Source organism: Gloeophyllum trabeum (assembly GCF_000344685.1).
Source record: "Gloeophyllum trabeum ATCC 11539 unplaced genomic scaffold GLOTRscaffold_00018, whole genome shotgun sequence".
NCBI lineage: Eukaryota > Fungi > Basidiomycota > Agaricomycetes > Gloeophyllales > Gloeophyllaceae > Gloeophyllum > Gloeophyllum trabeum.
Window position 1 is genome coordinate 442,369 of NW_006920427.1, and position 21,100 is coordinate 463,468.

At 52.2% G+C, this 21,100-nt stretch overlaps 8 protein-coding genes across 8 annotated transcripts; 6 read left to right on the forward strand and 2 right to left on the reverse strand.

The window, feature by feature from the left end:
- Positions 1-266: 266 nt before the first annotated feature.
- On the forward strand, positions 267-4,253 carry GLOTRDRAFT_141356 (uncharacterized protein; the record flags this gene model as incomplete). The annotated part of the gene is made up of 17 exons (XM_007872573.1): positions 267-419; positions 466-611; positions 664-802; positions 848-913; positions 965-1,155; positions 1,210-1,283; positions 1,335-1,420; positions 1,482-1,496; positions 1,551-1,601; positions 1,657-1,797; positions 1,853-1,901; positions 1,953-2,424; positions 2,475-2,653; positions 2,704-2,986; positions 3,438-3,443; positions 3,501-3,615; positions 3,681-4,253. 17 exons carry the CDS (start codon positions 267-269, stop codon positions 4,251-4,253), a joined length of 2,739 nt encoding a protein of 912 aa, XP_007870764.1.
- Positions 4,254-4,979: 726 nt separating this feature from the next.
- On the reverse strand, positions 4,980-5,288 carry GLOTRDRAFT_133629 (uncharacterized protein; the record flags this gene model as incomplete). The annotated part of the gene is made up of 1 exon (XM_007872574.1): positions 4,980-5,288. The coding sequence occupies one exon, from the start codon at positions 5,286-5,288 to the stop codon at positions 4,980-4,982; it is 309 nt and encodes a 102-aa protein (XP_007870765.1).
- Positions 5,289-6,569: 1,281 nt separating this feature from the next.
- GLOTRDRAFT_101692 (kinase-like protein) lies at positions 6,570-8,137 on the forward strand. Its single transcript, XM_007872575.1, has 3 exons — positions 6,570-6,794; positions 6,846-6,957; positions 7,020-8,137. Exons 1-3 carry the CDS (start codon positions 6,694-6,696, stop codon positions 8,040-8,042), a joined length of 1,236 nt encoding a protein of 411 aa, XP_007870766.1. The 5' UTR covers positions 6,570-6,693; the 3' UTR covers positions 8,043-8,137.
- Positions 8,138-9,454: 1,317 nt separating this feature from the next.
- GLOTRDRAFT_66603 (kinase-like protein) lies at positions 9,455-10,075 on the forward strand (the record flags this gene model as incomplete). The annotated part of the gene is made up of 1 exon (XM_007872576.1): positions 9,455-10,075. A coding segment is annotated over exon 1 (606 nt), but the record flags the coding sequence as incomplete, so codon positions are not given.
- Positions 10,076-12,869: 2,794 nt separating this feature from the next.
- GLOTRDRAFT_82013 (uncharacterized protein) lies at positions 12,870-13,834 on the reverse strand. Its single transcript, XM_007872577.1, has 4 exons — positions 13,783-13,834; positions 13,690-13,730; positions 13,427-13,627; positions 12,870-13,367 (listed from the first exon to the last, which is right to left on the reverse strand). Exons 2-4 carry the CDS (start codon positions 13,721-13,723, stop codon positions 13,147-13,149), a joined length of 456 nt encoding a protein of 151 aa, XP_007870768.1. The 5' UTR covers positions 13,724-13,730; positions 13,783-13,834; the 3' UTR covers positions 12,870-13,146.
- Positions 13,835-14,032: 198 nt separating this feature from the next.
- On the forward strand, positions 14,033-14,845 carry GLOTRDRAFT_108486 (ribosomal protein S6e; the record flags this gene model as incomplete). Its single annotated transcript, XM_007872578.1, has 4 exons — positions 14,033-14,051; positions 14,110-14,161; positions 14,217-14,672; positions 14,725-14,845. The coding sequence occupies 4 exons, from the start codon at positions 14,033-14,035 to the stop codon at positions 14,843-14,845; spliced, it is 648 nt and encodes a 215-aa protein (XP_007870769.1).
- A 659-nt stretch (positions 14,846-15,504) lies between these two features.
- On the forward strand, positions 15,505-18,052 carry GLOTRDRAFT_82019 (arginyl-tRNA synthetase). Its single transcript, XM_007872579.1, has 5 exons — positions 15,505-15,830; positions 16,175-16,501; positions 16,554-16,965; positions 17,017-17,392; positions 17,444-18,052. Exons 1-5 carry the CDS (start codon positions 15,585-15,587, stop codon positions 17,874-17,876), a joined length of 1,794 nt encoding a protein of 597 aa, XP_007870770.1. The 5' UTR covers positions 15,505-15,584; the 3' UTR covers positions 17,877-18,052.
- A 1,955-nt stretch (positions 18,053-20,007) lies between these two features.
- GLOTRDRAFT_118243 (uncharacterized protein) lies at positions 20,008-20,861 on the forward strand (the record flags this gene model as incomplete). Its single annotated transcript, XM_007872580.1, has 3 exons — positions 20,008-20,169; positions 20,226-20,790; positions 20,841-20,861. The coding sequence occupies 2 exons, from the start codon at positions 20,008-20,010 to the stop codon at positions 20,778-20,780; spliced, it is 717 nt and encodes a 238-aa protein (XP_007870771.1). The 3' UTR covers positions 20,781-20,790; positions 20,841-20,861.
- Between the last annotated feature and the right edge of the window lie 239 nt (positions 20,862-21,100).

Sequence of the window (21,100 nt, forward strand, 5' to 3'; positions counted from 1 at the left end):
AGGGCCTGGAGCCAAACCAGAAGGGCAATAGGATTCCTCTGCCAACGTTGTGATGCAGACTTTCCCTGCATAGGTGCGTAATAAATAGCTTGTCCTCCTGTGCGCCGTCTAGATCTAGACTTGTATTCATAAGTAGAAGACTCGGATGCTGCCGAAGCCGCAGTAACTTCACAGGCAGCTGTGGTCCTCGTTTGAGCTTTCCATCGCGTACCCTCACTGCTCGGGTCTGCTGTCGAAAGCCTCTGTTGCACTGTAAGGTGCCCATCATGACGTTCAATATGAGGCGTTCAAGAGCAGATGCTGCGATCTCTACCACGGCGGATCTCTTGAGTAAATTGAAGGATCTGTCGGATGCTGTACCCGTCCCATATGTCAAGATGGCTTTCTCGGCGGCGTCTGCTATCTTCGATATGCTAGATGTGAGTCGGAGTGCGAGGATCATATAACTAGCCTGATGTTCCGCAGACTATGAGCGGAAATAAAGGAGAATGCGCGCGTCTGAAGAAACAAATCGAGGATATGATCCAGATGCTCCTCGATCTGTCCCCGCTGACCGTGTGCATCTTGAGCACTTCCACCAAATCTCATAGAATCATAGATGAGCTACAATCGTGAGTATTGCAAAGGCTCTGTTGGAAGTCTCACCTGGAGCGGGATGTCCAGGACGCTGTTACACGTTCAGAAGTGTCTGAAGAAGATAACGGGACGCAATGCTTTCACCAAATTCGCGCTGTCAAAGAGTATCGCGAAGGATCTCAGCGACTGCCGTGAAGATATCCAAGATGTCATCGCCAAGATGCAGGTAGGACAAGTGGCATTCTAGCGATCCACGCTTACCGCAATGGAGGTTTACGTGACTAGCAAACAATACCTGGAGTACGGGGAGCACGCCGCTGGTGTAAAACGGGTTGGAGTAAGGATACAGCACAGCTTTCAAATACCAGTTTGACTGACCTGAACACAGCTGAGCGATATTCAGCGCCACCGCGTATCGCGTTCGGGTGAATATGAGGACGTAACCGTCTATGACTCAAGAAAGGCTGTCATGAAAGTGTACTCCCAGCAGGACATGGTATGCGACAGTAACGTCTTCGAGCAGAAAGGGTCTGATGGCAGCCAGTTTGTCGAGGACTTGAAGTTTTATCTTGACAACAAGTAATCCACCCAGAAACACATCTTGGATCAAAGTTTAATCATCTTTCATCTTAGAGAGGCGTACCTCCTTCAAGTGTTTGGATATTCCGAATTCTCAGAGAAGGCACAATGGATGCTTCTTTTCCATGGTGTGTCTGTGTTTCTACCATGTTTCCGACTGGAACTGTGATACCTGATAGATCCCGGAGCACCTGCTCAAGCATACATAGCTGAGACGTATCGCAGAGAATCCCCGCGGGAGTCGACCTTAAAGACTCTGGCCATGGTCCGTAAGCCGACCTTGGCTATCTTATTCCATCATGATGAATGCTGACTTTGAGTATAAGATGACTGAGCTACTGGTCCGTATAACATCGCTGTAAACCAGGTCTGGTGTTTCAACGACGGCTGCGCAGCAATCGGCTCAACATGTCTTGAAGAATGGTTCCGGCGGCTGTATCTTTGATGTCAGTTCCGTCTATGATGCTGCCTTTTACTATCCTGATGACTGCACATTAACAGACGGCTCAGGTTCGATACCATACATCTCATGGTAGCATAGTCCTTGCAGACTGGAACCCGTCGAGAGCCTACCCCAAGGACTCCTCTTCGGAAGTGAAGACAGTCGTCTTGTGGGATTCCTTTGTGAAGCTCATGACCGAGGTATGATCATCGACGCGTCTCGAAGCACTGTGTACTGATGATTCGAGCTCTGAAGTCGTTGACAGGCGATCCGTTACAGCCGACTCATGTACACGGAGAGTATAGTACGTAGTCTCGTACTCATTGTTTGCTCTACAACGATGATATGTTCCTAGGCAAGACTGGTGCATATGTCAGCCGCGCCGTCAAGCACTTTGTGCATCTGCTGTGGAATTACCGGTACCAGTATAAGACAGCCGACATCGACGGACTCTTCCGACAGCTCATCGAGGCTGTCAATCAGCTTCGTCGTTCTGTCGAGGATTCGCCAGATTCGGGAGGGGTCAACCCTCTTCTCCTCGCCCTTCTGCAGTACCAGCCCCTGTCGGCGTCGGTATGCAGCATGTGGGATATATATGATGATGTGGATATCGAACCGGGTGATGTCGGGTACATGTATCGTGACAAGGAGAGCAAGAAGCTGGCCTTCCAACGGATCACTACGCTCCAAACGCTGGTGGAGGAAGATCCGACCATGGATAAGCGAGTGATCGCTCAAGTTAAGAGACAGCAGGCGCCTCTCCTGTACTTTCCGGACGCAGATCCAAGTCCTTGGGATTCCGTAGAATTATCGGACGGACTGACACGGTAATGTACTTGCCACGATTTATTTACTTTTTGACTTAAACACCCATAAGCTATACCCTCCGCCTACGGGATTGCACCTACACCCGGAAGGTTGGTGTGAAGCTGGGCACAGATCGCGCTAGCCTAAACACCCGGTTTGACTATCCTTGGTCTACTGTACTTCTCATGGCGGAGCGACTACAGCAGTACGCTGATCAGTATAAGATCCACGTATCTGATATAATGCTGAGTGAGATCTATCCCACATATCCGTTCGACTTTCTCTGACGGGTAATATAGTATTCAACCGCGGCCGTGCAGAGCGTTATTCTCATATAACATTTGCTGAGAGCCACCAATACATCAATGGCTTGTGTCAGGCAGCAGAGAAGGCTGGGTTCCACAACGATCTGCTCTATTACTTTGACACCCCCAATGTCTCCCATGGGCAACTGGAAGGTTACTGGTCCATCGATCCCGAGCCAGGACACCCTTTATGGCCGCCATCACTTGATGAAAGTGGAACGCCCTGGGGTTGGGAACACGCCGAACCTGGCCTAGGGCTCAATGTAGAGGTGTCACGGTACGTATATCGTGGAGATATCGGTGGCAGTTTCCGTTGACGGTTACTGCAGGAAAGGAACACGCATGCGAATGCGTTATTTGCATCTCTGACTTCCGTCTTGACATATTCTTAACACAAACGTACACACTAGTACTCTTGTATTGCAAGGATCTTTCTTTGAGGCTGAAGAAATAGGCAGGTCACGGTGTGGCAGTTAGCCCTAAATAGGAAGGTGCCGTTGCCAGAAGCTCAGACTTCATCTACATTCAGACGTGTTGTCAGATAGGGCGCAACGGGCTAGAAGCCTTGCGTTCAAGCTTGCCATGTCCCCTGCTTTAGCATCGATAGTGGACAAATGTATCCGTGGGGCATCTATTTCTGCTATAGCATTCATATCTTTCAATTTTCTTGTGGGATTCGAGCAGACTTTCAATATATCTTCACTTCACCTGACCGGGTATCTGCTTAGTATTCTGTGAGTCGAACGTCAGACTACTGGCATATATGTGACTGCTCAGCAATTTTTCCTCAGGTTCGCGTTGCACGCGTCTGTAACGGGCACGGCGGTTGCGAGGACCGCGCTCGAACACCTAGGACCAGAACGCGCGGCGAACGAGGCGCAGACGGACAAGGATGAACAGGAAGGTGTCAATTACTGGCCACACGGGGCCACGAAAGGGCTACACCTTTACAGTGCTCGCTAAGCGACCAGGCAGACGATATGACACAAGATACGCCACCCTCACCAGACTCCGGATCGGACGAGGCGGTGCGCGAGTTGCGAGGCATCGCCGCCGCAGGATTGGGATTCAAGAATATCGATAGTGTGACGGCCGATGATATACGAGCAACTCGCGCGGCCCGGACCGCCTTGAGGGCTAAACAAAATCCTGTACCCCCTCTCACTGCCATTCAGCAAGAGATTGCCGAGGGCGAAGTTCTGTACGCGTCAGGACTCCGCAAAATGATTAAACTAAAGAGCAGTCGCGTTCTCAAGCACGGCATTGATGCTCAAGTAGCGGCTGCGGAGGTTGCTGCTATGAAGCTCATTTCCGAGCATACCACGGTGCCCATCCCTGTAAATCCAGAACACATTGTCGACGCCGGCCGGAGCTACGTGGCTACGGATTATGCGGAAGAACAGGTTCTTTCCAAAGTCTGGGAACACCTGCGCGACGATGAGAAGGTCACAATCCTTGGTGAACTCAAAACATACGTCAACCCACTCCGATCGCTGGAGCCGCGGCCGCCTGGTTACATTGGATCCCTCAACCGTGATCAATGATGGGACTGCAGAATGCTTGCCTTTGCCTGCGGGCCCTTCGACTCGGAGGCTCAAATGAATGATCATTTGGTGTCCGTCCTGACGCACATAGCCTTTTGCAGGAAGTTTCTACGACGGAGCACGCTGATCAGTATAGGATTCACATATCCCATATCATGCTGAGCGAGATTCGAGTCGTTCATGAAAGCCACCAGATTATGGAAGATATGTTTCAAGCAGTGACGATGACGGGGTTCTATGGCGACTTCCTCTATTACCACACTTCCAACGTCTCTCATGAGCTAGTAGAAGGCTACTGATCTATTTTTCATAGAGAGTCTACTCTTGGGCTAAATGTGGAGGTCTCGTGGTGCGTTCATCTACGTAAATAGCCTCGTCCTGAACTGACGTTGATCATAGCCAAGGAACGCATGCGCGAATGCGTTACTTGCATATGTGACTTGGATCTAGACTTGCAACATAGCTTGTGTACAGATCCAGCATCGCATAGCCTTGGCAGAAAACGTCGGTAAGCTTAAGTGCAAGGAGTACATGGAACTTTCTGTCTGTACACAGTACCGGAAGTCAGAGTAACTGAATTTGTGAGATAGTGACGGAACACAAATACAACAAGGAAGCTTTCTTTGTGCTAACTCGGCGATGAAGCGCTTGTGTGGCATCCGGTCGACTATTCTGAACCATGGATTAGTAATTCGGTGGCGATGCGTCTGAGTGAAACTAAATACCTCATCGACGTGCATTCCGCAGGAGCTGGGTCAAGGTACCTGCCGCCCCTTCATCGCAAATCCCGAGATCCTCGAGCCTGCGAACCACGGCGGTGATGTAGGATTGGCAGTTCCAGTCGTCACGTCTGTTGTCGACAGAGACCTTGCGCTTGATGCATCCGACGAGGTCGTCAACTTTATCCGCATCTACCTGGCCGACCTCTACCATCGCGAGGAAGCTGCTCGAACTTGCCGGATTCCGATGCGGGGTAACCTTGACTTCCCAATGGCGAGGAAACCCGTCTACTTCGACAGGCGTCCCATACAACATTGATTCATCCTCTGCAATCCAAAGAACCCAATGGTTCCTGGCGTCCCTCTGGCTCGCCTGGAATTCCACGACGTAGATATAGGACTGCGGGCTCGACGACCTGTAATTATGTTATCAGGCGGATAAAATGATAGGGAAAGGTATGGAGACCCATTCAGACATCTGAAGACAAGGTATCAGCTAATGCTATCGTACCAAGGACTGAGAATGCTACTTTATACTCCATGGCGCCGGGGCGAGTATCGCGAGATAGCTGTTCAAAATAGGACTGATATGAAACAGTACGAATCATGGTCGGTCGCGCCAACGAGTCATTACCATTAGTGTGGGACAGGCATCAGGAAGAGTGGGAGTAAGAACAAAGCCTTTCGTCAGAATTATCCAGCTCGGGCATAGCGGCGACCTCACCTTCCTCTACCGCGAGTTCTTGGGATATAGCACATGTTTGTCTGAAGGGTCAGAACACCACCCAGAGGAGATGTCCGTTGCTGTGCGGGATGTGTTCCGACTCGATAGTAGCCCAATACCACTTCTCTGGCGATAGAATCCGCGAGAATGCAATACCCTGGCGCTCTGCATTCTCCATGCTTGGGGTGTTATCCCTCCATGCACAGGGAGTCACCGCCGCGTGCTCCTTACGGATGCTGGCCCAGCATAGCATATCATAACTGAAACAGACCATATCTCAGTCCAGCTAGAGGCACGGACGAGATTCCCGCTTGAATATGCAGCGTAGCCTGAGTATAGCGTCCATATCAGCACTGCCAAATTTTTCCAGATAGGCAGCGGTGGTCCGAGGAGCCCGAGTAGAAGTCAGAAGGATGTCAAGCGAACCGTATAATGCCTTGGAGGGATTAGTAAGCAGTTTCAGAGCGGGTGAAGGCCCCAGGCCTGGTGCGGGAGCCGCAGCGAGTGCTTCTCAATGCTAAGGAAGCTGTACACCTATCCGGAAAGTCACCAGATTAGTTGGATAACAATCGTTCGAGTCATAAGAACCCACTCAGTGGGAGTCGTGCTGGAATCCCAACCTAGGCTTGGAAAATATTTGACGGCAGCTCTTCAGCTATCTACATGCGGAACGGTCTTGCGTAAAGCAACTTGGGATCGCCGATAGATCATACGTCCATGCTTAAGAAGGCCGTCTTCGCGGCTCCGGACTTGTGTGCGAGGTACAGGATTCGGCTTGTACGGAAGTTATTCCCGAATAGGAAGGTGTTCAAGTTGAACCACGAAGAGGTCAAACGTTCGCTGTCAGCGTGCTTGCACTTTCAGAGCTTCCAAGATTACCAACGAGGCGTACGCCTGATCTCAGTGCTTGCTGCTACTAGTCATGTTCCCCGACATAGCATGGATATTGGACAGATGCCGTGACGTGTCCGAATGCAAGACGCGTGGAGCAGCGTCGATGTCCGCCTTAGTTTTCGTGTCTCTGCATGTTCTTGCAGGACTGTTTCAGATCTTCCACTTTTTTTCTTGGTATTCATCGGGTTTTTCACTTATTGCTTTGTGAGTCAGGCTTCGAATTGTCTATAGTTGTGCTGAACGGTCTTGTCCTAGGTTCGCCTCGTACGCATCCCTCGTGATGCTGGGTTTGTGGAGATGTTATGAGTCCATGTCCTTTCTACATTGCGAGAGGCTGCGCAATCACCCTCCTGAACGTCTCCATCAGGTATGGGACTGGTCCATGGATTCTCCTTTGTATTGACATCGTTGCTGTATGGGACCGTCCAGGACCCGCCACACCTCCACGCCACACGCGGCCGCAGAGGCGCCCCATCTTCGCTGTACTTGCCCAGCGACGATGCAGGCGATACGACACAAGATACATCACCCTCAGCGAGCCTCCTATCGGACGAGGGGGTGCGCGAAATGCGAGCTATCGCCGCGGCGGGATTGGGATTCAAGGATATCAACAATGTCACAGTTCATGAAGTACGAGCAGCTCGTGCGGCCCGCGCAGCCTTGAGGGCCAAACAAAATCCTGCACCTCCTGCCACTGCTCTCCAACAAGAGATTGCGGAGGGCGAAGTCTTGTACGCATCAGGACTCCGCAAAATGATTAAACTAAAGAGTGACCGGGTCCTCAAGCACGGCATTGATGCCCAAGTAGCGGCCGCGGAGGTTGCTGCCATGAAGTTTATTGCGGAGCATACTACGGTTCCCATCCCTGGAAATCCAGAACACATTGTCGACGCCGGCCGGAGCTATGTGGCTACGGATCATGTGGAAGGACAGGTTCTCTCCAAAGTCTGGGAACACCTGCGCGACGATGAGAAGGCCACAATCCTCGGTGAACTCAAAGCATACGTCAACCAACTCCGATCGCTCGAGTCGCCTGGTTACATCGGATCCCTCAACCGCGACCAATGCTGGGACTGCAGAATGTTTGCCTTTGCCTGCGGCCCCTTCGACTCGGAGGCTCAAATGAATGATCATTTGGTGTCCGTCCTGACACACGTAGCTTCGCCTTTTTGCCGGAAGTTCCTAAGACGGATGATGCGGGAGGATCACAAGATTGTCTTCACCCATGCCGACCTCCATTGGAGGAATATCATCGTAAAGGACGGTCACGTCGCTGCTATCCTAGACTGGGAGATGGCAGGATGGTACCCCGAATACTGGGAATATTGCAAAGCGCTGTACAACGAGAGATTCGAGACGGAGTGGTGCACGCGGGTACAGGATTTCCTCGAACCTTATCATTATGAATATGCGGTGGATAGATTGCTGCGCGCAATGAGTCCAGTGTGGTAGTGCAGTAGTACCGACACGTTTATACTGTTTGTGTCACTTTATAATTATTTTCCTACCAGCAAGTCTCTCAATGTTGACACATGGCACATGGGCTGCAATACTATTAGTCGTCATCGAAGGTTCACACTGACGTTAGGGCCTGAAAACGAGTTCGAAGTGGTCGAATGCAGGTCGGCGAAGGATATTGTGTCTAGATGCTCTAGGCACAGGAATTATATCCAGCTTCCCTGGTAATACGTGTTCAGTAAATAAAAGGCCAGGTTTCGTGAGATAAGGATCACATTAGTCAAATAAAAGCAGCTCAGCTCGTCTATGTAGGAAATGACCGATATGTAGTGAACAAGCGGGCGAGGGTGTTTGACCTCACGAGATGTATGATGCACAAGGACGCCACCAGATACTCGTCGTATGGCAAAATATCATCCTCTCGCGCGTTCCGTTGCGTTACATGTGCATGAGGCGCATCCTGGACGTTCTACTCATGGGATGCAAGAAAATGAGATGAAGCCGCGGCTGTCACGAAGCAGTGAACACGGGAGCAAACCTAACTAGGAAGTTGTTGCAACGACGCTGTCGACGAGACGTCGTCGTCCTTCAAAGCTCTGAGGGCCGCCGAAACGTCGTCGTCGCGCCCCTGACTCTATCAGTGCCACCTCGATGTTGCCTCTGTTGTCTGGAACGGAGACCGTGTCTCAAATCCATCGGTGGTTCCCGGGCCTGCGGAACTATGCATTTTTCAAAGACAACATTCATCGTGTGGCGTCGATCTCTATCCTAGCCATCATACCTTTCCATTTCTTTGCTGGATGTATCACGGTATTTCGATGGTTTTCAATGCTTTCATCGGGGGTTCTGCCAGTCGTGCTGTAAGTAGATCCCCAATAACCTTGTATAGCCGCTCAGTGGATATCGTCACCAGGTTCGTTTTGTACATCAGTGTGTCAATGCTGGGTATAAGGAGGTATTATGAGCGTGTACTATCCCGGACACTCACAAAGATTAGTTCACGGGACGGGCGAGACGTGAGTTGATTTCCCTGTTCATTTTGATTTGCGACCGTGACGCGTTTGTTTCAGAGGACCAGCGTTGCCTCTCAATGCCTCCACAAATCTCACGATGACGAGAAATCCGTATCCTCACCGCCTTTACAAAGTTCTGAGGAGGGCGACGTGATTGAAGAACTGTCACCCTCCGCGCGGACCCGCAGGGATGCTGCACGACGCAAGATGCGAGCAATGATGGCAGACTCGCAGGCTCAGTCAAGCGGCAGGGAGAGCATAGATTCATCCGCCACTCTTCTCCAACAGCAGATTGCAGAGGGCGAAGTTCTACAGGCGATCGCATTACGCAAAACTATCAAGCTGAAGAATGGTCGCATCCTCAGGTGTGGCACTGCGTCGCACGCAGCAGCCACAGAGGTTGCCGTTATGAAGTTCATCGCAGAAAACACGACTGTCCCCATCCCTGGTAACCCTGAATATATCATTGATGTGGGCCGGAGCTACGTCGTACGGGACTATGTGGAAGGTCAAGTCCTCTCCAAAGCTTGGGACCATCTGCAAGAACATGAGAAGGCAATGATCATAGCGGAACTGAAAGGTTATGTAAACCAGCTCCGGGCACTCAAGCCTCCTGGTTACATCGGATCCCTCGACCGAGGCCGCTGCCGGGACTGCAGAATGTTCAGCATGTCCTGTGGGCCTTTCGATAACGAAGCTCAGTTTAACAACCACCTGGTCTCGGTCTTAAGGACGCACTTAGCTTCTCCCATCTATCGGATGTTCTTGACAAGGATGATGCGGGAGGATCACAAGATTGTCTTCACTCATGCTGACCTTCACTGGAACAATATCATCGTCAAGGATGGCCACGTCGCAGCCATTGTGGACTGGGAGATGGCAGGATGGTATCCTGAATACTGGGAATACTGCAAAGCGCTGTACAACGAGAAATTTGACACGGACTGGTGTATGCGGGTTCGGGATTTCCTAGAGCCTTATGATTATGAATATGCTGTTGACAAGCTGCTGCTTGCACTAAGTCCAGCATGGTAGTGCAGGTAGAGTGATGTGTGCAGGTCTTGCTTTGTTATATAGTGATCTGTTCTGAGATGTCCCCAGAGCATGTCGGTGATAAGCCTCAGGATCGTCTGACCCCCGAAAATGCGGACTCAGCACATCGTACAAGCCCTCCGGAGCTTATTCGACACAGCACTCACACGCCACTAGGCTTCTATGGGCTCTAAAGAACTGCTCTATTTAGCTCCGGACTTCCTAGCATCCTCGAGGCGTACACGGACCCATTCCGCGATTTATCTCCGCAAACAGGAGCTCCGGAGCGACTTAACCAACGCAACTTCTAGATGAATTAGCTCCGGGGCCATGGGCACTTCTATCAAGGGGCATCATCCTCATGCCCACCCTCCAGCACTCACTCCCCCTCGTTTCCGTCAAGATACCGAAGGTGCGGACGCATACGAGTCACCATGAGGCCAGCATCAGTCAGCAAGCGGCCGGAGGTAATTAGCACGTGACCGGAGTGTCGCACGGAGTGATGGGACCGCTTGGGTCAGGTGGTGAAGCGTCGAGGCGACCTATAGGGGCTGGAAAGAGCAAGTGGGAGCGCAAGAGAGTTGTATGGTATATGGTATAGCGGAGGAAAGTGCTGAGCAATCCTGTGGGTAGCGGCGTCCATTTGTTATTTATCTCCGAACGGTCGCAAAGCCATTCCTGTAGTATAAATTGTACAAAGTAGCATACAGAAAAACAAGTTTCGACTTCACCATCTCAGAGAATTAGCGTTACGATCTCAGCGACCCGAGAAGTTCGAAAGCGTCGAACCTAGCGAATTATAACCGATCCTAGCTTTGCCAATAGGCCTGACTCGTCGAGTGAATTATCTCCGCCATCAATTCAATTAGCTCTGGTGAGTCTCACATAGCGGAATAAAATTAAACAAGTCCTTTTAGCGTTTTCTACTCCCGTGGGCCCAAACCTACACTCGGTTCCGTGGTTTGCGACTTTATTTGCGACTTTTCGGAGATAAATACTCCGGAGCGTCCACTAGTGTTTGTTTCAGGTGTCCAGGTTTTTGTTTTATTTTTCTAGGTCTTCCTACGGACTACCCTACGGCGTCTTACTCCTCCTTTCCCCCTCGAACTATTAAATACCCTTCAGTTGTCTCGGACCGCCTTCACCCATATCACGGGGTTTAGGTTTATTCATTTTGGTCCTTGGTGATTGTTGTGTGTCAGTGCATATCATCGGTATCTCCCGACTGAACACCAAACACTTGCAATTGGCTCCTGTGTTTCTTTCGACCATCCATCCAGCATCTTATGCCACAGCCGCAATTTACCACACCAGTGCAGAAGAGGTGAACTCAAAAAATGCTGAAAGCTGTCGGCAGCTTGACCCTGTGTATTAGTTGAGCTTGAGTAGTAGTCCATACAAATTATTGTATCATGGCATGTTGCTCTTATATCTGTGTTTGGCCTGTTGGCATTGTGCTGTTCCCTGATGCTGAGTTCTGCAGTGGTATTGTAGTGTGGCCACAGTGGCTGGAACCGGCCTATGCCGGGTGGGAAAATGCATTTTGAGGTCCCAGAAACCCCTGCAGAGCAGGGGCATTTCATTCCAGGTGCATTGCATACATTTTGTTGAAGCAACTATGTGCTGTGCTGATAAGTCTCTGAGGTCCAACGGATTCAAGAGCTGGTTCAAGGCAAGTCCTCATCCAGCAGTGGCACCACTAAAGCCAAACATGACATGCCGTGATGTGCCGGTTGAAAAGTGCTCCGCATATTGGGGGTGCCAGAACCCTCCCATCTGGACTCTGGATAACAGTGGACCTGTGTGTTACTGGACGGTCTGTTCAACAAATGTGCCTGGATATCCTGGTGTGTACCGGAATACAGTATATGGGGTCAACAGATTTTTTTCTCCTACCATAGAAATAGGGTAGTTCACCTGGTTTTCAAGGAGCCTATCCTACACTATAGTACCGTGAAATCTAGACGGAGCTGCGCTATTTTACCAGTACACTTGTGAGTGAACTCGGGTGACTAGAGGCTCTTGATCTCGGTTTCACTAACTCAATGGCAGGGTACAGTCATCTACTACTGAGCTCAAGGAAGAGCACTCCATGCTGATAGTGCAGTGTTCTATGAAGGGATGGCTGGATAAGTATCCGTTCGAGGATTAGAGAGAGCAGGACCATAGAAAAGATGTGATGTCAATATCTGTGAGTATGTTTACAAAAGGTGTCCTCGGGAGCGCAGGTGATTGGGGTGTAGGGGAAACACAGATGGACTGGACGAGAAATAAGGGTCTGCTCTATGGCGGTGGACTTTGCATTAAGGCACATACAGTAGGACTGGAGGAAATAACGGGTAGGGAGAATTAGGTGCACTCTGAATAATTCATCTTGGACTTCAAATAAATTCAGGTACACTCTAGGATATCACAGGTAGGGAGTGTGCACCATTAGATGCCCCAAGACTAGAGGAAATATCGGGCACGACATGAATATCATTCGTAGGAAGGGATTTACTGGTACTGTACCCGGGAAACGCAGGGGTGTTCGGCAAACAGGACCCCGATGGTCGGGTCATCTAAGGAGGGGCATTTAACAACAATCCCCGGTCTATTGCACACCTTCGCTCCGACGCCAGAAGATCAGGGTCTCGAGTCATCCCCCATCACGTCCTCAAGGCTCAGGCTGAATGCACGGCCCAATGTAGTCTCAACGTCCCTTGGCGAGGGGACTTCGAGGAACGGATGTGGCGTCATAGACATGATTGCTTCTCATCAGGAGTGCAACGGGTACAGAGTCGGTACGGAGGTAGGACATGACTGGGATTAAGGGTTCTGCGGCCCCCGCACAGAGTTGGCGACCGTCCCAGGGCGTTGGAGGCCCACAGCGTAGACGACGTCACGAGAACGAGGACGTACTTACTACAAAGCCCCGGACATCAAGCTCACTACGGATGTTCGCATAAGCCCTATATTTTCATGGGGAAGGCAATCATGCATGTATAAGAAAACAGAGATGCGACATAAACAGCCATCCTCGCAGCACTCCCATCCTCCGACAACACGCCCACTTATGCGATAAGTGTGGATGCGGTGGCGGAGTCGTACTTGAACGTGGGGGGGATCTGCTGCTTCGACTTGTAGTAGCGGGCGAGGCGGTGGATACGGGACTCGATGAGGATAAGGCGGAACTTGCCGTCCTTGTCCTTGCGGTTGGTCTCGAGGTGCTTGCGGACCGCGACGGCCTTCTTGACCAAGTGCCACAGATCCTCGGGGATCTGGGGGGCCAGACCTATTCGAGATACCGCGTACATTGGAAAAGGAGAAGACACGGACGGCATAGCTACGCACCTTGGGTCTTCAAGATACGGAGTATCTTGTTACCCGTCACGAACCGCACTTGGGGGATACCATGGGAGTCCCGGAGGGTGACACCGATCTGGGAAGGCGTAAGACCCTTACGGGCGAGCTTGATGATGTGCTCGACGACGTCCTCGGGGGTCGTCTTCAGCCACGACGGCGGCGCGCGGCGGTAGGGGAGCGCGGAGGACGCTGGTCAGCGAGTATCCGTTAGCACATCTTGCGATGAACCTCCGAATCTCTGGTAAACATACAGATGCCCTTTCCGGGAGCGTGCATACGACCCATGGCGGCTCTGTCGGGCGGTCAGCGCTGCTCACGACGGCGACGAGAACGGCAATACGCACGATTTTTTGAGAGCAGACGGGCGGCTTGAGTGTCTTGAGGGGGATGAGCGTCGTCCGAAGCAATGAGCGCGCGTGCGAACTCCGGGGGCCCGGTGGCTCAGCTACTGTATAGTTGCAGCCCATATCGGGTAATCAGCCACCGGCCGATACTCGCTCTACACACACCCCGCGTTACTGGCGACAAAATCCGCAAGACTCTCGACGCTGCTGCCGACGACGCTGACAAGGCCGGGCCTCGACTCTCCCCAACATGAAGCTTAACATCGCCAGTGAGTTTCTGCGTCTCGCGAGCTGTAATGGGCGAGGCCTGATGAACATGGGATGTAGACCCTGCCACCGGGCAGCAGAAGCTCATCGACATCGACGACGAGAAGCGCATGTACGAATGATGTGCTCGCTCATATTGAACGTCTGTTCTGACATGCTGAGTCCAGCCGCGTCTTCTACGACAAGAAAATCTCCAACGAGGTCCCGGCCGACTCCATAGGAGATGAGTGGAAGGGCTACATGTTCCGCATCACGGGCGGGAACGACAAGCAGGGCTTCCCGATGAAGCAGGGCGTGCTCCTGCCGCACCGTGTGCGCCTCCTCCTCTCCGACGGGCACTCGTGCTACCGCCCGCGCCGCACGGGCGAGCGCAAGCGCAAGTCCGTGCGCGGCTGCATCGTCGGCCCCGACATCGCCGTGCTCTCGCTCGTCATTATTAAGCAGGGCGAGAATGAGATCCCCGGCCTCACGGACACGGTGCTGCCCAAGCGCCTCGGGCCCAAGCGGGCGACGAAGATCCGCAGATTCTTCAACTTGACCAAGGAGGACGACGTCAGGAAGTACGTCGTCAGGCGGGAGGTGAAGAGCTCGAAGAAGGAGAACGCGAAGCCCTACACCAAGGCGTGAGTGTCAGTTATGTCTATTCAAGTGTTCCGATCCTGAGTGTTGCGTCAGACCCAAAATCCAGCGGTTAGTTACCCCCCTCCGTCTCCAGCGTCGCCGTCATCTCCGGTCGCTCAACCGCCGCCGGTTCGAGCGCCAAAAGGAGCAGAAGAGCGAGTACGAGTACGTATGAGGTCTCGACACTGTTGATCTGGTGGCTGATGCTCATGCTCCCAGTGCTCTCTTGGCCAAGCGCCTCGCCGAGAAGAAGGAGAAGGCTGCAGCGGTCAAAGCGAAGAAGTATGTTTCATTCCTCCTAATTCATTGCCCCGTCATTCATCAAAATTCGATGATAGGCACGCTGCTTAATTCTCTGGTTGGTCGCTCGGTTGTCGCATCTACTCATGTTGTGCTCGTTTCGTATGGCCCATACGTATCGATATGCTTTCCACCATCCCCCATTTACCTCCCTCGCAAGTATATTACCTATGCTTGTGACGTATGCCAGACCATGCTGAAAACCGGACCTCCCGAGAGTGTGTGATTCATCAACGTCTGGGTCCGTGTTGCTGCTACGATGTTGTATTAGACCGTCTGTAAGGGAATTGTGTTCTTCGCATATCCATGCGCTGCGTCGATTGGTCAATATCCTAGTTCTTGTTTTCCCTCCTCATATGTCGGGAAGTGACGAATGTTTATTTGCTCGGGCTTGCTCGACAAATATTCGAACTTGTATTTTTGTGGCAATTCCCTGTATTGGCAATGATCGTCCCAAACTGTCCTGATGGCAGACGCCGAAATCCGATCTGCCTCCTGCGCGCTTTATCTCAAAATTCCTCAGCTCGAGTCACTCCAGAACGCCATAAAAAGTGGCGGCTCTGCGCTTCGGCTTCCGCCCATTTCTCTCTAGATTTTGTACATACCGTTCTGTGATGACTTCGGCGGCGTCGACGAGCACCCTCCCAGCGGTCCCGGGCACTGACCCCTCCCGCTGTATCCTGGATTCCTTCCGGATTTCCATCGCGAAAAGAATAGCGGACGCGCTCCCTGCTCTCAGTGTTGAGCAGGCGTATAGTGGCGTGGATTATGGGAAGAAGGGGGTGGATTTTACTGTTGCGCTGCCGCGGTTTAGGTTGCCGGGAAAGGTGGATGAGCATGCGAGTAAGGTTGTGAGCAATGTGAGTAGTTCTGCCTATGATTGCCAAATGTTCTACTCGTCGCCTGCGCGTGTGGAAAGGCTATCTCGGGACAGGGTGTTGGGTCGGCCAACGTCCCTGGTTGATCGGCACAAGACTGATGACAGAACACTTCTTGGGATAGTGTATGCAGGACCATAAGAACAACACGGAGAACGGTCACTTCATGGGCAGAGCAAAGCACTCTGGGCATTCTGTTACCATTATCTACGTGTTGCCTATAATGTTCCCGCATGGGCCATCCCAGGGTTGTCTTCAGACCTGATCAATATCCCGCTCGCATTGACGGACAAGTCTCAATCTCACTAACAGCTTTCACCGTCTAGTTCCAACCGGACGACTGGGTCCAGTCCGTCACGCACGACAAAGCGTTCCTGCACTTCCAGCTCAACACAACGACGCTCCTCAAGCAGGTCCTCACGCAAGTGCACGCGCTCACGCACGAGACGGCGTCCGGGAAGCCTGAATACGGAGAGAATAAGTCGGGCGCAGGGAAGAAAGTGATCATCGAGTACTCGTCGCCGAATATCGCCAAGGCGTTCCACGTCGGGCACTTGCGGTCGACGATCATCGGCGCGTTCCTCGCAAACCTGTACAAGGCGAGCGGGTGGGAGGTCATTTCGATGAACTACCTCGGCGACTGGGGGACCCAGGTGAGCATGGAAGACATCCTTAATCCAATAAGGGGTCCTGACTGGCGCTCAGTTTGGTATGATTGCAGTCGGCTTCGACAAGTACGGCTCGCAGGAGGCGCTCGAGAAAGACGCGATCAAGCACCTTCTGGATGTCTACGTCAAGGTGAACAAGGACGCGGAGGCCGACCCCAACGTCAAGGTAGAGGCAGCCAAGTTCTTCAAGCGTATGGAGGACGGCGACGAGGAGGCGCTGAAGAACTGGCGGCATTGGCGAGAACTCTCGATCAAGAAATACGTCGAGGAGTACGATCGACTAAATGTGCACTTTGATGTGTATACCGGCGAGAGCGAGGTGGGGCGCGAGTGGCAGGACAAGGCGCTTGAGCGGTTAAATGAGATGGGCTTGATTAGCGATGTGGATGGCGCAAAATTGGTCGACCTCGAGAAGTGGAAGCTGCAAAAAGCCGTCGTGCGCAAAAAGGGTGGGTGCCTCCCTCCTCTCCTTGCGACGATCGTATACTGAAGAAGCCTAGACGGAACGTCCATCTACCTGACCCGAGATATCGGCGGCGCCATCGAGCGGTATGAAAAGTACAAATTCGACAAGATGATCTACGTCGTCTCGTCGCAGCAAGACCTGCACCTCGCGCAGTTCTTCAAGATCCTGCGGCTCATGGAGTTCCCGTGGGCGGACAACCTCGAGCACGTTAACTATGGCCTCGTCCTGGGCATGAGCACGCGCAAGGGCACGGTCGTGTTCCTTGACCAGATCATCAGGGAGGCGGCGGACGTCATGCACGAGCAGATGCGGAAGAATGAGGAGAAGTATAACGCGGTTGAGGACCCTGAAGGGACCAGTTTGGAGATTGGCATTACTGGAATCAAGATCCAGGACATGGCCGCCAAGCGGTAAGTTTCGACCACTTGGGCAGTAATGGTAGTCTGACTGACATCTTCCAGGGTAAACAACTACACATTCAATTGGGACCGAATGAAGTCCTTCGAGGGCGACACCGGACCCTACCTACAGTACGCCCACGTCCGGCTCGCCTCAATTGCGCGGAAAAACCCGAATCTCCTGCCCCTCCCCCCGCCATCCGAGATTAAAGTCGACCTCTTAGCGGACTCACCGCACGCGCGCGAGATCGTGTTCTTGCTGGGCTCATACCCCGATGTTGTGAAGACGGTGCTGAAGACGCACGAGCCGAGCGGCGTGGTGACGTTCGCGTTCCGGCTTGCGCACGCGATCTCGAGCGCGTGGGACGTCATGATCGTCAAAGGCGAGCCGAACGAGGACCTGGCGAAGGCGCGTCTGTGGGTGTATCTGAGTGCGCGGGATGTGCTGGGCGCGGCGATGAGGTTGCTGAGCATCCGACCGCTAGAGCGGATGTAGAGGTGACGCTGAAATTCTTGTATTGTAGATGCCTCATCATGATTTCGTTTATGGTCCTCCATTGAGCAGGTACACATTTGTTCTGTCGACAGTGTTGAACTCTAGCGTTTCGGAATACTATGCCGACGCGTGGCATCTCGGAGCAGTGTCATGCAGGTCACCGTGACCGTTCCCGCTCTCGAGCGACGCACTCGCTCAGGCATGCCTCGTAGCCTGCGCATGGCCTGCCTAAACTTTTCTTTTTCCTCCCCGCTTCTTTTCACACAGGGCTTTCCGGGTGGATTGCACGAAAAGTTTTGAAGCACCCGTAGCTATCATCGCACCCATGTTTTTTCATGGCATGATCTACCGCCAGGCGATGCAGATGCCGTTTCATAGGCGGGAGTCCCGGCTCAGCTATGTCTGATCTCCAAACTTCTACTAGGGGACCCGTCCGTGGCGGAGAGCCCTTCGGGCGTTATCCTCTAATGCAATGCGCCCACCTCACGCGCAATCCGCTAACGGGAGGAATGCGAAGTTCGAGGTTTCCGCCTACGGTGAGAGTTGGTTTATCAGGTCTCATTCTATTACTTAGACGAAGCGAGATATGCGAGGTCAGGGACGCATGACGGACGAGCAGTCCCATCATGCAAGGACGAGGGTGTCGCTGGGAGGGATCAATGTGAGTGACAGTGTGGCAGAGGCGCGGGAAAACTCTATCGGGTAAGCTCAAGCTCTTAGCTCAAGGATGCGTGCGCGCTCTCCACTTCTGCTTCCGCCACGACAGTCACAACCACGACCGTCACGGCCGGAACTGGTATCTACGCTCGATTGCCCGCCCACTAAAGGGTTCAAGCTTTGAAGGTACGGGTCAATATTGGAGTATATCGGGTACAATACCCTTTCAGTTCGGATTCTTTGGGATTCTTCCAATGGTTTGGTCCGATAGAGTACACGTTGATAAAAGGGAATATGGGTACTTTCTTGGCAAATTCCCTAATTCATAGCTGACCCGGGCTCGATCAACTCCCTACATCACTTTCAGGCTCCAGCACCGGACCGAGAGCTTGTAAAGCTTCATAAACGGCACAACGTTCGTGCCAAGAAGTGCCGGCTGCAGACTCACGTTAAACTCCATAGGATATCACGTACGGCTGCAGATGGTCTCCCCACGATGTACGATAAGGGTCTATCCCCGCTGCTCAAGTATCTTCCAACCTCTCCGCTCATTCGCAGCCACTAAAAGTCGCCAGCCCAGTATTCCTCGGAAACACTTGACCGTTGAAAGTCAATCGATCGACGAAATTTACTCCACTGAAAGGTTCTCTGGTGAGTTGAAAGGCCCTGTCCGTGATGCTACCATCCCGGATCGTTCCGTACGTCTTCTGACAGTATCGATCAGTCAGTACCGTCTCACTTTCTTTTCCCATGTTACAGCCCATTGGTTAACGCATGCCTTAAGAGATGCTACTACTGCATCTCTTAAGTGTGATCTAGCAGTCAGCTGTATAATTCGTACCACGAATGATGAAGGCAGTTACAGACACTGAACTCCTTTGCTAGAACACTGAAATGCATCCCATCCTTACCAGTCTCGCGCCTCCTGGGACTTGAATGTGATTCAAGTACGCTATCGTTCGATATCTTGAATATCTATATGTCATCTAAAGTTCACGACAGCGCATAGTAGAACCTTTTGTCAGAAGAATTCCTCAGCATTCTTTTTTTGTACACTGGTGTCCTCATACGCCTGCTCGGCCTTTTGCGTTGCCGGCACACCCAGACGTAACTATCAGGCCAAGCTCAGACTGTCAGCAACTAGATTCAGACCTTATCCTCGCCCCCCAAGTCCTTCGGATAGCGCAATGTTCGTACCTCGATGGTTACTCGGGTGCCTATGACTTACGGTCTCGCAGAGTAGACCTGTCAGAGTGCGCTATATTCAATGGCGGTCGAGCAGGTCAAGTGATGCAGAAACGCCGCTTTCGAAGAGATCCTATTGCTTAGCGTCGACGTCAACCTGTCCCGCACTTTCCCTGGCACAACGTCAAAATGGCATACTATACAGATATCAACAGCCTCAAGGGGAAGACCGGGCGCATATATAACTGATAGACAAACGAGCACGGAATCCCAGGATCCCTCCTTCAGGATGTCCCTAGTAAGAGCCCCGTTGACGATAATCGCTGCGTATGGCATGGGCTATGCTCTTACGCCCCCGAACCCTCCTGTGTCTGATGAAGAGCGCGCTGCCTATCGGACGGCCGAAACCACGCTAGGACGTTCGGCGTTGATATGGACTGCAGCACTCAAGGCATGTCTCGAGCTCTGTTGCCGTTTGCTTGACTCACCCACGCACTACCTATAAAGTATCTGTTTTGGGCGGAAGGGTTGTGCGAGGCGGCTACAATCCTCGCACACAACTTTCCATACCCACCATTGACCGATCACGTACTCTTGACCTTACTCCCAGCCGCTCATTCTGCGGCATCGATACGAGTGACACCCAGCTTCTTGGTCGGTACACTGTTGACGACTGTAGGCGCGTACTGGCGGCGTGAGTGCTTCCGAACCCTTGGGAGGTTCTTCACATTCGAGCTCTCGATCCGCAAAGAACATCAGCTGGTCACGACGGGTCCTTACTCCATCGTGCGCCACCCTGGCTACCTGGGTACTCTCCTGGCATTCACGGGCATTCACGCATGCCTGTTCGGACCGGGATCGCTGCTGCGCGAATCAGGGATACTGGAAACGAGAGTGGGGCAGGTAATCATTGGAGGGATGGTCATAAATATGACTTCGATGGTCATTGCATTTGCGAGGCGGCCACGCATTGAGGACGAGACGTTGAAGCAGCAGTTTGGCGAGCAATGGGACCGATGGGCGGAGCGCGTGCCGTACAGGATTATACCGTACATTTACTGACAACACAAAGGTGACAACTGCATTTGATGTCACCAGCCTGAGTTGATCCCCTCTTTACAGGCCTTCTGTGCATGTCTCCGGGTATCTATCTATACGGCTTCCTGGTATGCTCGATCATCACAACTTAGGCACGCAAATCCTTTCAGCAAGCACAAATCTATGAAATTTACCTGGGCGTGATGACCAGATGGTCGAGGATGAGACTATAGCTACTGAAGCGTATGTGGATGTGGCGACGAGATTCTTGTATTGCAGAGAGGCGATTTTGCTTCTCTCGATATCCATTCACAGTGCACTGCGAGGGACACCGCGATATTCAT

Excerpts from the sequence above, each read along its gene's own strand:
- GLOTRDRAFT_82019 (XM_007872579.1), top strand. The coding sequence starts at position 15,585 with ATGACTTCGGCGGCGTCGACGAGCACCCTCCCAGCGGTCCCGGGCACT. Across the intron at positions 16,502-16,553 it reads TCGGCGACTGGGGGACCCAG|TTTGGTATGATTGCAGTCGG; the intron begins GTGAGCATGGAA and ends ACTGGCGCTCAG. Across the intron at positions 16,966-17,016 it reads AGCCGTCGTGCGCAAAAAGG|ACGGAACGTCCATCTACCTG; the intron begins GTGGGTGCCTCC and ends GAAGAAGCCTAG.
- GLOTRDRAFT_101692 (XM_007872575.1), top strand. The coding sequence starts at position 6,694 with ATGTCCGCCTTAGTTTTCGTGTCTCTGCATGTTCTTGCAGGACTGTTT. Across the intron at positions 6,795-6,845 it reads GGTTTTTCACTTATTGCTTT|GTTCGCCTCGTACGCATCCC; the intron begins GTGAGTCAGGCT and ends GTCTTGTCCTAG. Across the intron at positions 6,958-7,019 it reads CTCCTGAACGTCTCCATCAG|GACCCGCCACACCTCCACGC; the intron begins GTATGGGACTGG and ends GGGACCGTCCAG.
- GLOTRDRAFT_82013 (XM_007872577.1), bottom strand. The coding sequence starts at position 13,723 with ATGGGTCGTATGCACGCTCCCGGAAAGGGCATCT. Across the intron at positions 13,628-13,689 it reads CGCTCCCGGAAAGGGCATCT|CGTCCTCCGCGCTCCCCTAC; the intron begins GTATGTTTACCA and ends CTCGCTGACCAG. Across the intron at positions 13,368-13,426 it reads CCGTATCTTGAAGACCCAAG|GTCTGGCCCCCCAGATCCCC; the intron begins GTGCGTAGCTAT and ends TATCTCGAATAG.